Here is a 13,717-nt window from a genome sequence, read left to right on the forward strand (position 1 = left end):
AAAAGAAAAGTTTATTTTAAGACAAGGAATGGAAGCAAATTCTCCTCCATCCCCGTTATGGTGGCTCACCATATTTTATAAATGCCCCTTTTTTCTATAAAAAAATATAAAAGGTGACTGAATTATGTATTTTTATAAATTTAATTTTTGTTCATTAATTTAATTTTTATATTGTGTTTTGATAAGTTCAAAATCAAATTTTTTTCTTTAATTCGTTAAATGATTTGACATGAATAATTTCTTAAACATATATACATGTTGACAAATTTTTTTTATAGTTAGAAAATAATTTGCAGAAAAAAAATGAAATATGTAATATTTATCAAATTGTAAAATAAATGTCAAGATGTCACCTAAAATATAAAGAGTCAGGTCATACACGCTGAGGAAAAATTAGCACATTTCAAAAGTTAAAAGGTTAAATTTTGTTATTAGTCCCTGTAATTTCTATAATAGTTGTGGATTTAATCTTTGTATTTTAATTTAATTAAATTTAATCCTTATACTTTTTAAATTAGTCAACTTTAGTCCTTTTGCTCTTTAATTTTAAAAATTTTAGTCTTGACACTAATAGTAATAGTTAAATTTGTTCGGTTAAGTTTAATTGCTGGTCTTATAATATGCGTACATTTGTAAATTTAGTTCAAATTCTTCAATTGGATCATTCTAAATCATGGTACTTTTTGAATTTTAAAATTTCAGTCTTAATGCAAATGACATTCTTTAATCCATTAACTGGATTTTTAGTGAGTAATATGTGGAAATAATAAGCTGATATGACATCATATATATGATAATATGTTTGCCGCATCGAATTTTGGAAATAGCAGTGCTTTAACTTGATGAATTTTAACAATTATTGTTTGGTGAGGACTAAAATTTAAATTTTAAAAAGTATAAGGACTAAAAATGATCAAATTAAAGTAAAAGTACTAAATCCATAAATTTCAGAAAGTACAGGGACTAACAGCAGATTTGAGCCAAAATTAAACGAGTAAAAGAAAAATCAAAGTGCAGCAGAAAGATTAAATCCGTAAGAAATAGATAGTATAGGGATCTTCTAGAAAAATTGACCTTTCTATTTTCATTTTATCATTCCCATCCAAATCCTCTCACTTTCCTTTACCTTGAAGAACTAGTTTTTCTCTCCTTAGATCTATATATCACAAGTGATCACTTTCCTCTCGTTTCCTCTCCTAATCAAATAACTTACGAATTCACAGATAAGAGAGAAGAAAGGGAAAAGAAAATGTCTTCACTTCGTTCAGATCCGGTTTACAGAATTCATCCTGAGCCGATCGATCACTTCGACCGTCTTCCCGATTCTCTTCTCCCTTTAGTCTTCAACAAGATCGGTGACGTTAAAGCTCTCGGCCGATGCTGTGTCGTTTCGCGTCGTTTCCGTTCCCTCGTTCCTCAAGTCGAAAACGTCGTCGTTCGTGTCGATTGTGTTATCTCTGACGACGATTGTTCCCCTTCTTCGTCTTCCTACGATAAGTCACGCGCCGCCGGTCCGATTTCTAACCTCTTACGTATCCTTCTTGGAGGCATTGTCAAACCATTTCAAGCTTTGGTTCAGTTTCTTGGTCCAAAACGGCCCGTTATCAATGAAACCCTTAACACCCACCCTGTCTCTTCCTCTTTATCAGTCGGTCCCGGTGCCGATGTTAATGATGGGGAAATGGAGCAAGGTGGGGTGACCCATCATTCACCGACGCAAGTACTTAGAAATTTCAACGAGATTCGTTTCCTCCGGATCGAATTACCCAGCGGTGAGTTAGGGATCGATGATGGGGTTCTTTTGAAATGGAGAGCCGATTTTGGGTCAACTCTTGATAATTGCGTCATCCTCGGAGCTGCTTCTGTTACTAAGAACGTAAATTTGCAAGTAGCGGAGTGTGGGAATGATGGGTTTTGCCCCAATAATAACATCGCCAACGGTTTAAATGTCGGTAACGGCGATGACAATGGGAGTATTCCCGAGTCGTTTTATACCAACGGAGGGTTGAAATTAAGGGTTGTTTGGACGATTAGCTCGTTGATCGCAGCATCAGCGAGGCATTATTTGCTTCAACCGATAATTGCAGAGCATAAGACGCTAGATAGCTTGGTTCTAACCGATTCGGATGGTCAAGGGGTGCTTTGTATGAATAGAGATCAGCTTGAGGAGTTAAGAGTGAAGCCATTATCTGCTTCTTCTGCATCGAAAAGGACATTGGTGCCGGCACTGAATATGAGGCTTTGGTATGCCCCTCAGTTGGAATTGCCTGATGGGGTTGTTTTAAAAGGTGCTACTTTGGTTGCTATTAGGCCAAGTGAACAATCTGCTTCAAAGAAAGAGGTCTCTGATGCTTCTTGGTTATCAACTGCTTTTGAAGAGCCTTATGGAACTGCAGCTAAGATGCTTGTTAAAAGGAGGACTTACTGTTTGGAGATGAACTCGTTTTGATCTCTGCTTCCTGATCTTTGAAGGTAAAAAAATAAAAACCTTAAATGCTGGATATAAGAAAAAATGATTTGATGTTTGAATTATATATGTTAATCTGAAAATTCTTTCAGTTCTTCATGTAAATTGATCCTATGCTTGGTTAATAGGCATGCATTCTCTTAGTAGGCATTCCCTTGTTTACTATTGGGCCATTATACGTGCTCTTGATGTCTTTTGGCAATGCATGTGTAAGCTCAAACTATCTTGTTTCATGACCATATTGTTTTGTATAAATTAATGAATTTAGAGGGGAAAGCAATCATAATTGTTATTGGTTAATAGGAATTATTCAGTCTAATTTTGGCCTTGCATTACCATTTTATTTATGCATCGTCTATGAATATAAGGTTCATTTTGAGCTCATTTCACTCTTTACAGGGAGAGCAGTCGAGCACAATGGTCTAGGGGGAAGAAGGCATAGCATACTTTTGGAAAGCTGACGATCAAACAACAATTTTGTTACGTGTTGTAGCTTTTTAATGCAAGAGCAGTGTCCTGTGAAAGCTAAAACCTTACTTATGAATGCCATTGAAAGCAATCGATGCATGTTGAGAATGCAGTGCAAGTGTTTCAGCTTTTGTTCTTCAACTGATAGCCAAAATGAATGCATCTGCTGGTTGTTTTTATGTCAGGCATATGCTTGTAAGAGTGCACACCTGCAACTAGATCTCATGCTGTGTAAGAGCGCCGAGTTTTTCAGTCCTTTTACTTCTTTTTTAATCTATAATCCTCTATATGTGAATATTGTAGGTATGAAGATGTCATGCTTTATGTTCTATACTTATGAAGTAATGAAGAATTGTAGTTTGCAGTTTGCACCTAGCTTTTAATGTTTATTTCAAATTTTCTATACTCATCAAAGTTTCATTGATACTTTATGGTATTTGCTCTTTAAGATTGTTGAACTAAACAGATTTGTGGATGGACGGTAGAGAGGTCAGAACTCGGTCTAACTCATGAAAAAGTCCACTTATCATCTGTTTTTTTTTTTTTTTCATGAGCTTGTTTCTGCATCTTTAAGATCCAACTCGATTAATCAGAATCTGAATTTGATCCACCTAGTTTGATCTAAGTCAACAACCTGAATTCATTTGACTAGTACTAAAAAATAACTTGGACCAAAGTAACTTGAACCCAGAATGTTTCGAACTTAAAATGACTTAAACCTAAAAAAAAACTCAAGTAACCCAAACTTGAAACTGATTCTAAACAATTTGAGAATTTTAAAACTCAAATTGATCTATCTCTTCTCACCTAATATTTTCGTACCAATTTTAATCATCATTCCTGGTTAAATATAATGAATTTTCTTTAAAAGATAAAAGAACTAAGGGATGTAAATATTGAAATTTGACGAATGCATGAGCTCTGAATTTGGATTATTGTTGTTGTTATAAAAAACCAAAAGCCAGACATGATTTCACTATTTTAACACCTCCACGTTTACATGCAAAAAAAAGGTCACACGGTTGATACAGATGTGGAGTAAGTATAGAAAAAGTCATTCATAAATGCTAAGTTAAGCCTTCAAAGGAGCTTTAAAATCTCTACCACTTTTCTTATTTTCTAAGGAATTTACATCAATTGTTGCTAAACTAGAATGACAGCTATTGCTTTAGCTTTAAAGAAAGGTGAAATGCTGAAAATGCTAATCATTCTTTTGACTTTCTCTTTTGTTATGATATAAATCATATTAAAGGGATCGCAACAAATAGTTTTTTTTATGATACCCGAATTCGAGTTCAAATTGAAAGATTATATCCTCGTACTAATATCCAAATATGTTTAACATGTGTGTTTAAAACAAATCCGAGCAACATTGCGGTTCATATACTTACACGTCCATGGGCTTCTTCTTTTTCGACCACTTTTGCTGCAGAAAGAACATCAAGTTGATCACATTTTACCTCTTTTCAAAAGCAATAAAAGATAAACACTACCCACCAACCAAATGTCTATCTCAAAAGGTAAAGAAAAAAAAGATAGTATATGAATGGGAGTTGTTTTTTTGCCTGAAAGGCTGTTCTCAAATGCAATGAAATGGTAACATCAACAATGTTTCTTTCCTTCTGTCTCAATCATCCTTTTTTTCCAGACATTTTTCATGCTTGTGTTGTTAAGTGAAGAAGTATCATTATGTAGTTGCTTGAATTAGTCTTTATGTAAAAAATTTCTTTTATCTTTACTGTTGAAAATTCCATCCATTTTATTTGAAGGTACAAGTGGTACTACAAGTATCATTGTTTAATTGCTCCATTAGTCACGTCAACACTTACAATAAAAAGAGAAAAATTGGTTTACTCTTTAATATAACATATAAAATTAATTTATCTATTTTTTTTTAAAAGATGTAGCAAAATATAATGCAACTCTTCACCCTCGAAGATTAACATTATCATTGTTTTATTTTCTTTTCATAAAGCATTTGTGTTTTGTCAACTCTGAAGGCATAAAAGCCCTATAGCCCATACACAAGTTTTGTATCGAATTTTAGATGTTTCATTAGGGCAGTAAGAGCAGTCCATTCCCGGCCCCCCATCTGCATTAATGGATTTCATTAGAAATAGTTTATCAGGTAAGATTTCACTTTCACATGAGCTTTACCATGTGCAGAACCCCCCATCATTGCAGTCATTGATATTTCACGTGAGCCAACTCAGTGATCCCACCACTTCAATTCGACTAGCTATAAATTAACTCAACAGTTCTTTCATCCACCAAGACTTATTGACACCAATCTCAGGTTAAATATTTAACTGTTTAGTATGTTGTATGCTATATATAAGGATTGATGATGCTACCATGTGGCTTATACATAAAAAAAAAAAGTAATTTATATAAAAAAAAAGCAAGACTATTTTATTATTTAATCTAATATATAGAGATTAATTTGTTTAATTTTTAAATAAAGGGAATAAATAAACCAACGTTTCTATGTATTCAGCAAATTAATCTTGGGAGCTCTATCTTTTTTGGCGTATTATAAAGAATCGATGTATAATATAAGCTTATGTATTAAGCAATTTATCCCAACATCAAAAGCAAATGTCATTTTAAGCAAGAACAAATTGTTTCAGAGCTTGAAAACAGAAGCACATGAATCAATGTATAACATTCCAGTAGTAACATGGATTAGTGATTTCAATCATCAAAAACATATATATATGCCATTGGTACCTCAAAAAAAAAAAAAAAAAAGAGGTTGATGCTGTGAGGAAGGGTTTATGGCTGATAGACACAAGGCTGCATTTTAACAAATTTCAGGAAATTTTGTACGATAGGGAAAAAGACAAGGCAAAAAAAAAAAAAAGAAGGAATAACTTGAATTGAATTGGTTTTTGTTATACATGTTGGAAACACACAATGATTGACTTCAGAAAAGGATAAAACAGAAAATGCCAACAATTTTCGGAAGCACAGTAATAAAGGTATATCAAATAATCACCCAAATGCATGCACATTCACTCAATGCTTTTCCACTGCAGCTCTCTCCATATCTGCTTTCCTGCATCCAACATTTTTGCACCAAATATTAGCATAATATGGTTCAAATTGGTAAGACTACAAGGGAACTGCAAAAAGTAAAAAAACTAAACCTCCTCTCCTAATCAAACAATCCATTGTTGGAGATTCTTTGTTAAGGGAAAAATATTATCCCTTCTTCAACCTTTCATCATAATATGATCCCCCTAAAACATCTTCTAGTCATTCATTGACTGACATGACAAATTTGGGAATAGGCATATCATTCAACTAAACCAATCCACGTAACACCTTATTATAATTAGTCCCTGAAAAAGGGTGATTTTATTCTTCCATGATGAGCCTAGTAGAGCATCCGAGCAAGAAAATAAGTGACAATCCACTGTTCTCACCTTTTAAGTTTTTAGTAAAGCAACAACTCAAAGCTTATTAGTACACTTCAAACTCCTTGGACCATACATTCTGAAACCCTCATTCCCAAATTAATTATGCTATTCCTATTCAATTGCTGTTCTCACAGTACATTTACCAAGGGTCAATGCTTCACTAACATCTAAGTTTGATAACAAAATGGGGTGAAATTCTTTTGCACAAGTTTAACTCTATTTACCCTAAGAATGACTTCAGCTAGTACTAATAAGGGTCCATGGTGTTTCAGTTTGGAAGCTTTTGGATCTTAATGTATGAAATGTATGTTGTTTTGCTACTTCTAGAATTTAAGTTGATTACTAAAACTCATATTTAAGAATAGAAGATAACAAGCAATATCCCTTTCCTTCTCTATATTTCTTCCTATATAAACAGTCCTGAGCAAAAGCATTAAGTAAATTAAATACATAAAAAAAACAAATATTATCTTCTCAGGACATGAAAGTTAATTTACTTTCCTAGTGAATGTCAACAATAATTTATCTTATATGAGTAATCTAACTCAGGTAGAAAAAAATTGCTCAAAATCTAGTCAAGTTTGAAGTCCCTAGAACAGCTTTTGGTTTAACTCCCTATAGTTTGCATAACCTCACTAACAAAGCCACCCGTTTGGAATTGCTTTTGGATCAAAAGCTGTGATGGAAAAGGGGCTACATTTTGTTGCATGTAAACTTTCATTAACCTTTGAAACCAAACATACCATACAAGTAAAGATGCCATGACTTTTGAAGAACACTTTTTAACCTAAAGGAATATAAACACTCTAGATAAAGCATATAAGGCAAGAAAAGTGCAAGCATAGCAATACCAAGGATCTTCTAAACTATTATTACTTTGAATTGATATAACTTTTAGCTTTGCTGTGACTCAATGTCAACAGCTAAAACATCAAGAAGATGATACATAAGTTAAATCGATAATCTCCACATTTTAACCTTCAAACATATAAAAGAAATAACCCTAGCTAGCATTCTTAAGATACTTTTGTAAAGACAGATTTCAAAATTAAGTGGAAAGTATTCTCAAAAGAAGTAACCTTCTTTTTTCTTGAACAATGAATTCTTAAATAATGTGAAGAAATTATGGGAGCAGTTCTAAGGAATTCATCAAAATAAAGGGCCTTTCTTCTATAGGACTGAATATAAAGATTTGAAAATAGAAAACTAGACTAGTTTTGTCACTAGTAGTAATCTTTAATTTCCCTTGCACAGCTGGTATTTAGCCTTATTTTTCTATCAAGAGGACAACTCAAACATCTAACTTTGTTGATCATGATTTCTAATTTCTTTTACAATTCTTAAACTACCATTTCTCAAAATCTAAATCTTATTTATAAAATTCTTTATTAGGTGTTACTTTCTCTTCTAATGGGATAAATCTTAAAACTACACATGAATTTTGAACTAATGCACAATTTGATACATAAACTTTGACTTAGTGTAATTATACACATGAAACTTTGACTATGGTTTGGATGTATATATGAAACTTTAATTTTGATTTAACTGTATGCATTTTAAAAATAAATACATCAATTTATTTATATATTAGACAAATATAAATAATTATGTATGCAATATCTAAACCTAAAATGGTTCTATAATGATAATTGTGTAAGTGATTAATAAAAATTAAATCAAATGTAAATTTCATAAATAAAAATACAGAAAATCAAAATTTATATATATCAATGAGTTGTTTTATGTTTGCTGATTTACTATTTTGTGGCCTAACAAGGAAGGTTTTGAAATTGATTTTCTACCATTATAGTTTTGGTCATTATTAATATTACTTTTGACCTTACATCTTACAAATTCAATTATACCTTGGGAAGCCTTCTAACCATAAGATTACTTACTAATTTACTGGCTTACATTACCTAATTTAGCTTATATGAATAAAATGTAAGATTTTATTGTTTTGTTGATATGATAATTTATATGAATTGAAAATATATTTTACTAAATTATGCTTATTATATAATTTGCTTCTTCTTCTTTTTAACATTTAAACAAAGAAATTGAAACAATTTTAGTCAAAATAGACTTATATATGCTAGATGGAAGTTTGCTTATCTTTTTGAGTGAATTACAGCTAAATACATGATTGTAAATATGTTAGAAACCAAAATTAGATTTCACCAGCACTTGAAATATCTGAGTAGGACATTAAATTGGAGTTTTATTTTATTTTGATAAATAAATAAATAAATAATTCTTATTCAATTTAAATAAAAATAGTTCATTAGTTTCATATAGTTTAGAAATGTTTAAATTCTCACGAATGATAGGAAAAAAAAACAAAAAAATGGGTTAGAGAATAAGGTGTAATGTATCAATATTATAAAAAAGAAAGGTAAATTTTTCATAAAATTAGAAATTCTACATTACCTAAAAATGATATGATAATGAAAATATCCCATATATTAGTAATTCTTATCATTACTAGAAATGCAAGACTAAGGATTCAGAATCCAAATATGAGAACATAAACATCAAATACATTGGCACTTGGGACTTTAACTTGAGGGCTTTGATTGAATTCAAAGTTCAAACTACAGGCACATTTCTTTTAGTGTGTCTCTATGTTTTAGCCATTTTTATTATAAGAACAGTGACAGCTAACTTACAATAATACACAAATAAAATTTTTGCCTTTTCTAAACCTAGGAAAACATTTACCTTGGGAGCAGCCATTAGTGTTGTTGAAGTTTGAGAGCTCGAGGTCTTACGTGCATGGGTTTTACTTCTTTTTTTTTTTTCAAGATTTAATTTACCCCTAATTAACAACTCAGAAACCTGACAGGTGTTAGCTGGTGATTGCCATATGTCCAGTAGGGGGCAAAAATAAATTAAGGTTCTAAAGCTATATACCAAAGTAAAACCTGATTTCAAAAGTAAACTTTAATTGTTCTATTCAGTGCCCAGCAAGGCTTGGCCACCAAGCAACTAACACCTGGCATGGGTTCACATATGTTAGGGGGAAGGGAACCAGGAAGAGAACAAACAAGGAGACAAGTAGCCGGTCCTTACTCACAGCAATCCATGCAGGAATCATGAAAAGACTATATAATACTTGAAACCCACAATTAAAAAAATGTCCCCAATGGTAAGACTTTATGAATACCAAGAAAGTGAGTGATTCATGGTACTATGCTATGCACAGGCACGACACGTAAACCCAAAAAAAAAAATAGCCAAAAACAAATTTAAAATAAAAAAAGAACAAGAAAGAAGAACCCTTGAACCAGGCACAAAAATTTGAACTTTAACTAAGAAAATTTAAGCAAAGGGAATATTCGAATGCAAAATGCCAGTTAATGAAGATGTTGAGCTTACCAGGGAAAAGATGGAGCCAGATGGAAACCATTTTTAAAGGAAACTTATTAGTTCTTGCCTTTTCCTTTCTGGTCTGAGCTCCTGTTTCCATCCCCATAGCAGAGCTGCAAGCGGCCATCTAATCCAACCGTGAATTGATGGTGGTGATGATTCTCCACTGGTGGTGTACCAATGTATAAGGGTGATGATCCATCTATAGAAGAAAACCTCTGGAGGTGATGAGGCAAAAAAGGAGAATTGGACTGAAGGGTCCCCCTATTGAAACCAGCAAGGCCGGAAGAGATTGTGAAATTGAGGTTGTAGTCAACCCCTTGCCCCGGTTGTGTTGTTGCCACCGGGATGAGATGGTCAGGGTTTGGAACAAACGAGAAATGCTGCATCTCTTGATGGTTTTCACCTGACACGGTGAATGGTGGTGTTGTCATTGGTTGTTGCAAAGAGTTCACTAGATGGATTTGTCCTCCAGGAAACCCTGAAGAATGATGACCTCTTGAAGAAGATGGTCCAAGTAGCCCCGAGGTAAAGTAATCCATTGGAGTCACTGGCCAAAGCCTAGCAGTACTATTAGCCTTTTGGTAAAAATCAGACTCCGCATTAGGGTCTTGATGTGCTGAAGCTGAAGCTGATGCTGAAGGACTAGTATTATTGTTGCTAACATTGCCAATACCACTAGTAAGCAACTCAGTAAAGGAGGAGTTTTGAGAAATGGGGTTCACATTTTGTTGTTGATGACCCTCCTTTTCTTTTGCTGTTCTTTCCCTAGCTCGTTCCCGAGCTTTTACACGGTTCACACGGGTCCCAGACCTTGAAAGTGATAAACTCGAGTTCTTACGAGTCTCAGACGTGCTACTGGAAGCTGATTTGGACAAGGAAAGGTGTTGTTGGTAATTGCTTGGATCACCATCTAACTCAACTTCAGCTGAGTCAAACCCTTGTTCTATTCCCCCACTCCCTCTTTTCTCATCACTCAGTTGCTTTGGTGTATCAGGGAATGAAGTGTTAAGTGAAGGAAGTTCAGCAATAGCATCAGAAGCTGCTTTAATTAGCCACTCAACAGCTTTACTAGGCTGATCATACCCCAACCGATCTTGTAGGTCATAAAACTGTATAGCTGTAGTGACAGATAACCTTACTCGCCGGTCCCTTAACCCTTTCGAAGTCCATACCTTGCTGTGCCGATCTTTCCCACCGGAGGCTCGAGAAACCCTAATAATCCTCGAAGAGTTATGCCAACCTCTAAGAGAATTAGTACCAATGGTGTCAGCTACACCACCATTTGCAACAGCAGTAGCAGCAGCCCTTTTGATGAGCTCTCCATCTTCCTCATCATCAGGGAAGTTGCTGTCACTACCTTTTTGACCTATCTTGCTTGTCTCATTCCTTCCATTACCAACTGTTGAGAACTTACAGGTTTGTGTCTGAATCTCATCCACCTCCATACCACTTTCATTACTTTCTCACAAAACCAAACAACTCAAAAACCTCCCCCCTCCCCCCCCCCCTTTTTTCCCCCTGTTTTTTCAAAGAACAAGAAAATCTGGGGTTTTTGGATTAATGTTAGAAAGAGAAAGGAAACAGTGGTGATGGTGTGAAGGGAGAAATTAATGAAAGTGGGGTTGAAATGTTCTATGCATTGATGACCATTACACAGAGGGGTACTTTGGATTATGTAGTGATAAAAGGCCTTTGATATATCACAGTCCAAGTCAGGCTCTCTCTCCTTTAAGCTTTTTGCAGCTGCAGTGCTTTCAAAAGCAAAAAAAACCTGAAAAATGGCAGCCACACCCTGCAAAGAAAAGTACAAAAGAAAAAGAAAAAAATTAAAATTAGAAGATAAGGTAAAAAAACAGCATCTGATGCTTCAAATTATGCATTTAACAAAACTCCATTTAAAAATTTTAACCACACACAACAGTTTCAAGGTTGAAAACCATGGGATGAGTGAGAGATCTGACTTACTGCCTACTGCTATATTATATGTTGTTTAACTCTACCTAAAGTGTTTCAAAGTCGATAAGCCTTTAAAAGAAGTTGAAAACGGAAAAGCTACTTGAATTGTAATTACATTGCAGCAGCTAATATATATATATATACCTTGAATCTGACAGTAAACCTCTTTTCAGCTTCACAATTAAGCTAAAGAGAAAAGACAGTAATTACTGTACAATTTGGTGAAGAACTGAAAAAAAAAAACCCAACCCTTTCTTTTTTTTTTTTCTTCTCTCTTTTCTCTTCCTTCAGTTATTTAAAGCTTTTTCTTTTAAGCTGACCCTAAAAATGGCAGACACTACCATCACCACCATTAGTGTTTTAGCTTAATAAAAAGACTAGTAAATGACAAACCACCCCATTAATAAATAAACTGTTCCTGAAATTACCAACAAAGAATAAAAACTTTCAAAAATCAAAGACAAAACGATATTTCGTTGTTTTTGCTCACTTTGAAACAATGTAAGTTGTTTACAGGTGTCGACTTCTTACACAATAAATATATCACACACAAAAAAGGGTATGTTTTGATTTTTATTTTTCCCTCTTTTAATTCTCCTTGCTCTTCACTGATTGAAGTCAAGATAATAGCCCACAACTTAAAAATCCAAAACCAGACTAACAGATCTGCAATTCACTGCTTCTTATGAAGAAAGCTTCAGCTCTAAACAGATCTGTTACCTGCAAAAAAGAGGGAAACAAAAGAGTTCTTGAGATATCATGATTAGCTTCTCAATTAACTTTGATCAAAGTCCTAAAAAAGCTACAACCTTTAATACTTGTTATTTCCTGTTCCATTTTAAAAAAGGTGGGTAATTTACATCATCTATCCTTAGTCTCAAAACAAGTAAATAGTGGTTAAGAAAATATTTCATTTTTATGCATAGACCAAATTTATTAAACACACACACACACCCACAAGCTTTACATAATCAAATCCACTCTTTTAGCTTCAAAAACAAAAGAGAATATTAACAAAGTTTAAAGAAGCTTTAGTCACATCTCCCCCTACAAATTCATGAAACTATAAAAAGCAAAAAAAAAAAAAAAACAAAACAAAACAAAACTTTCATTAGTAAGCAAAAGTTAATGAATTCACTTGAATTCTCATTAAAAAAAAAAACTTACAGCTAATTGCAAGGATTGAGTTACTTTGTAAGAGATGGTGAGACTTAAGACAGAAATGGAAAAAAAAAACTGGGAATTGGTAAAAAGGTGGGAAGAGAAGAAGATATTTAGAAGTGAGGGTGTTTCTGTATATAATATGAATATGAGGTTTAATGTGAATAAAAAGGAGAATATATATCTATATGTGTTTATATATATATATATGAGAAAGAAAATAAGAGAAAAAGCATTTCAATTCATCACCATTCGATCGAACAAATGAGCGGCTTATCGGGAAAGGACCAGACACTGCGCCGTTCCAATCTTTAAGAGATGTCTTCTTTCTCCCACCCTTTGCCCTCTTCTTCCTCTTATATTTACTAATTTGCCATTTCTTCTATGCTTTTTTATTAGGTCTGACCCAAAAGAAAAGAAATCAAGAAAATTGATTTTGGTTTCAAGAAAATAATATATTTTAACATACTTTAATTATAATCTTTTATATTAACAATAATATATATTTATATTAATAAAATTAAGATTCATTCGATAAAATATTTTTATACTACTACTAGTATTAATTATGAAATGGATAAAGATCAAAACTAGAAGCTAATATTATATTTCTTAGTGTAACCCTATTTTATAAAATTCACGTTTTTCTATTAGATATTACCTGGTTAACTTAACGTGTATATATCTCATTAAATATAAACTTATTAATTAATTTTCAATAATCTCTCATTTGATTAATTGGAAGCCTTTAAACTTTGCATATAGGTAATGGAAATTGGTTTTTATTATTTTCACCCTATCAACTTATCAAATTTTAAGGGTAAATTATTAAAATAGTCAATTTTGTTTGCCTCAGATTACATTTTAG

General features: G+C 33.0%; 2 protein-coding genes across 6 annotated transcripts; one reads left to right on the forward strand and one right to left on the reverse strand.

The window, feature by feature from the left end:
- Window positions 1–1,041: 1,041 nt before the first annotated feature.
- LOC108489751 (F-box protein At5g46170) lies at window positions 1,042–3,349 on the forward strand. The gene is made up of 2 exons (XM_017794481.2): window positions 1,042–2,472; window positions 2,867–3,349. Exon 1 carries the CDS (start codon window positions 1,250–1,252, stop codon window positions 2,447–2,449), a length of 1,200 nt encoding a protein of 399 aa, XP_017649970.1. The 5' UTR covers window positions 1,042–1,249; the 3' UTR covers window positions 2,450–2,472; window positions 2,867–3,349.
- A 2,439-nt stretch (window positions 3,350–5,788) lies between these two features.
- On the reverse strand, window positions 5,789–13,249 carry LOC108489238 (transcription factor TCP2). 5 transcript variants are annotated; one of them, XM_053020183.1, is made up of 4 exons: window positions 13,099–13,249; window positions 11,833–12,408; window positions 9,739–11,524; window positions 5,789–5,993 (listed from the first exon to the last, which is right to left on the reverse strand). In XM_053020183.1, the coding sequence occupies exon 3, from the start codon at window positions 11,175–11,177 to the stop codon at window positions 9,786–9,788; it is 1,392 nt and encodes a 463-aa protein (XP_052876143.1). In that variant the 5' UTR covers window positions 11,178–11,524; window positions 11,833–12,408; window positions 13,099–13,249; the 3' UTR covers window positions 5,789–5,993; window positions 9,739–9,785. The 5 variants fall into 5 exon arrangements, with proteins under 5 accessions (XP_052876143.1, XP_017649109.1, XP_017649110.1 ...); XM_017793620.2 differs by lacking the exon at window positions 13,099–13,249 and adding an exon at window positions 12,856–13,097 and having other exon boundaries at window positions 12,179–12,408; XM_017793621.2 differs by lacking the exon at window positions 13,099–13,249 and adding an exon at window positions 12,856–13,051 and having other exon boundaries at window positions 12,220–12,408.
- Between the last annotated feature and the right edge of the window lie 468 nt (window positions 13,250–13,717).

The sequence above is a fragment of the Gossypium arboreum genome, chromosome 10, assembly GCF_025698485.1.
Source record: "Gossypium arboreum isolate Shixiya-1 chromosome 10, ASM2569848v2, whole genome shotgun sequence".
Lineage (NCBI taxonomy): Eukaryota > Viridiplantae > Streptophyta > Magnoliopsida > Malvales > Malvaceae > Gossypium > Gossypium arboreum.

Coding starts and splice junctions, on each gene's coding strand:
- LOC108489751 (XM_017794481.2), top strand. CDS start 1,250: ATGTCTTCACTTCGTTCAGATCCGGTTTACAGAATTCATCCTGAGCCG.
- LOC108489238 (XM_053020183.1), bottom strand. CDS start 11,177: ATGGAGGTGGATGAGATTCAGACACAAACCTGTAAGTTCTCAACAGTT.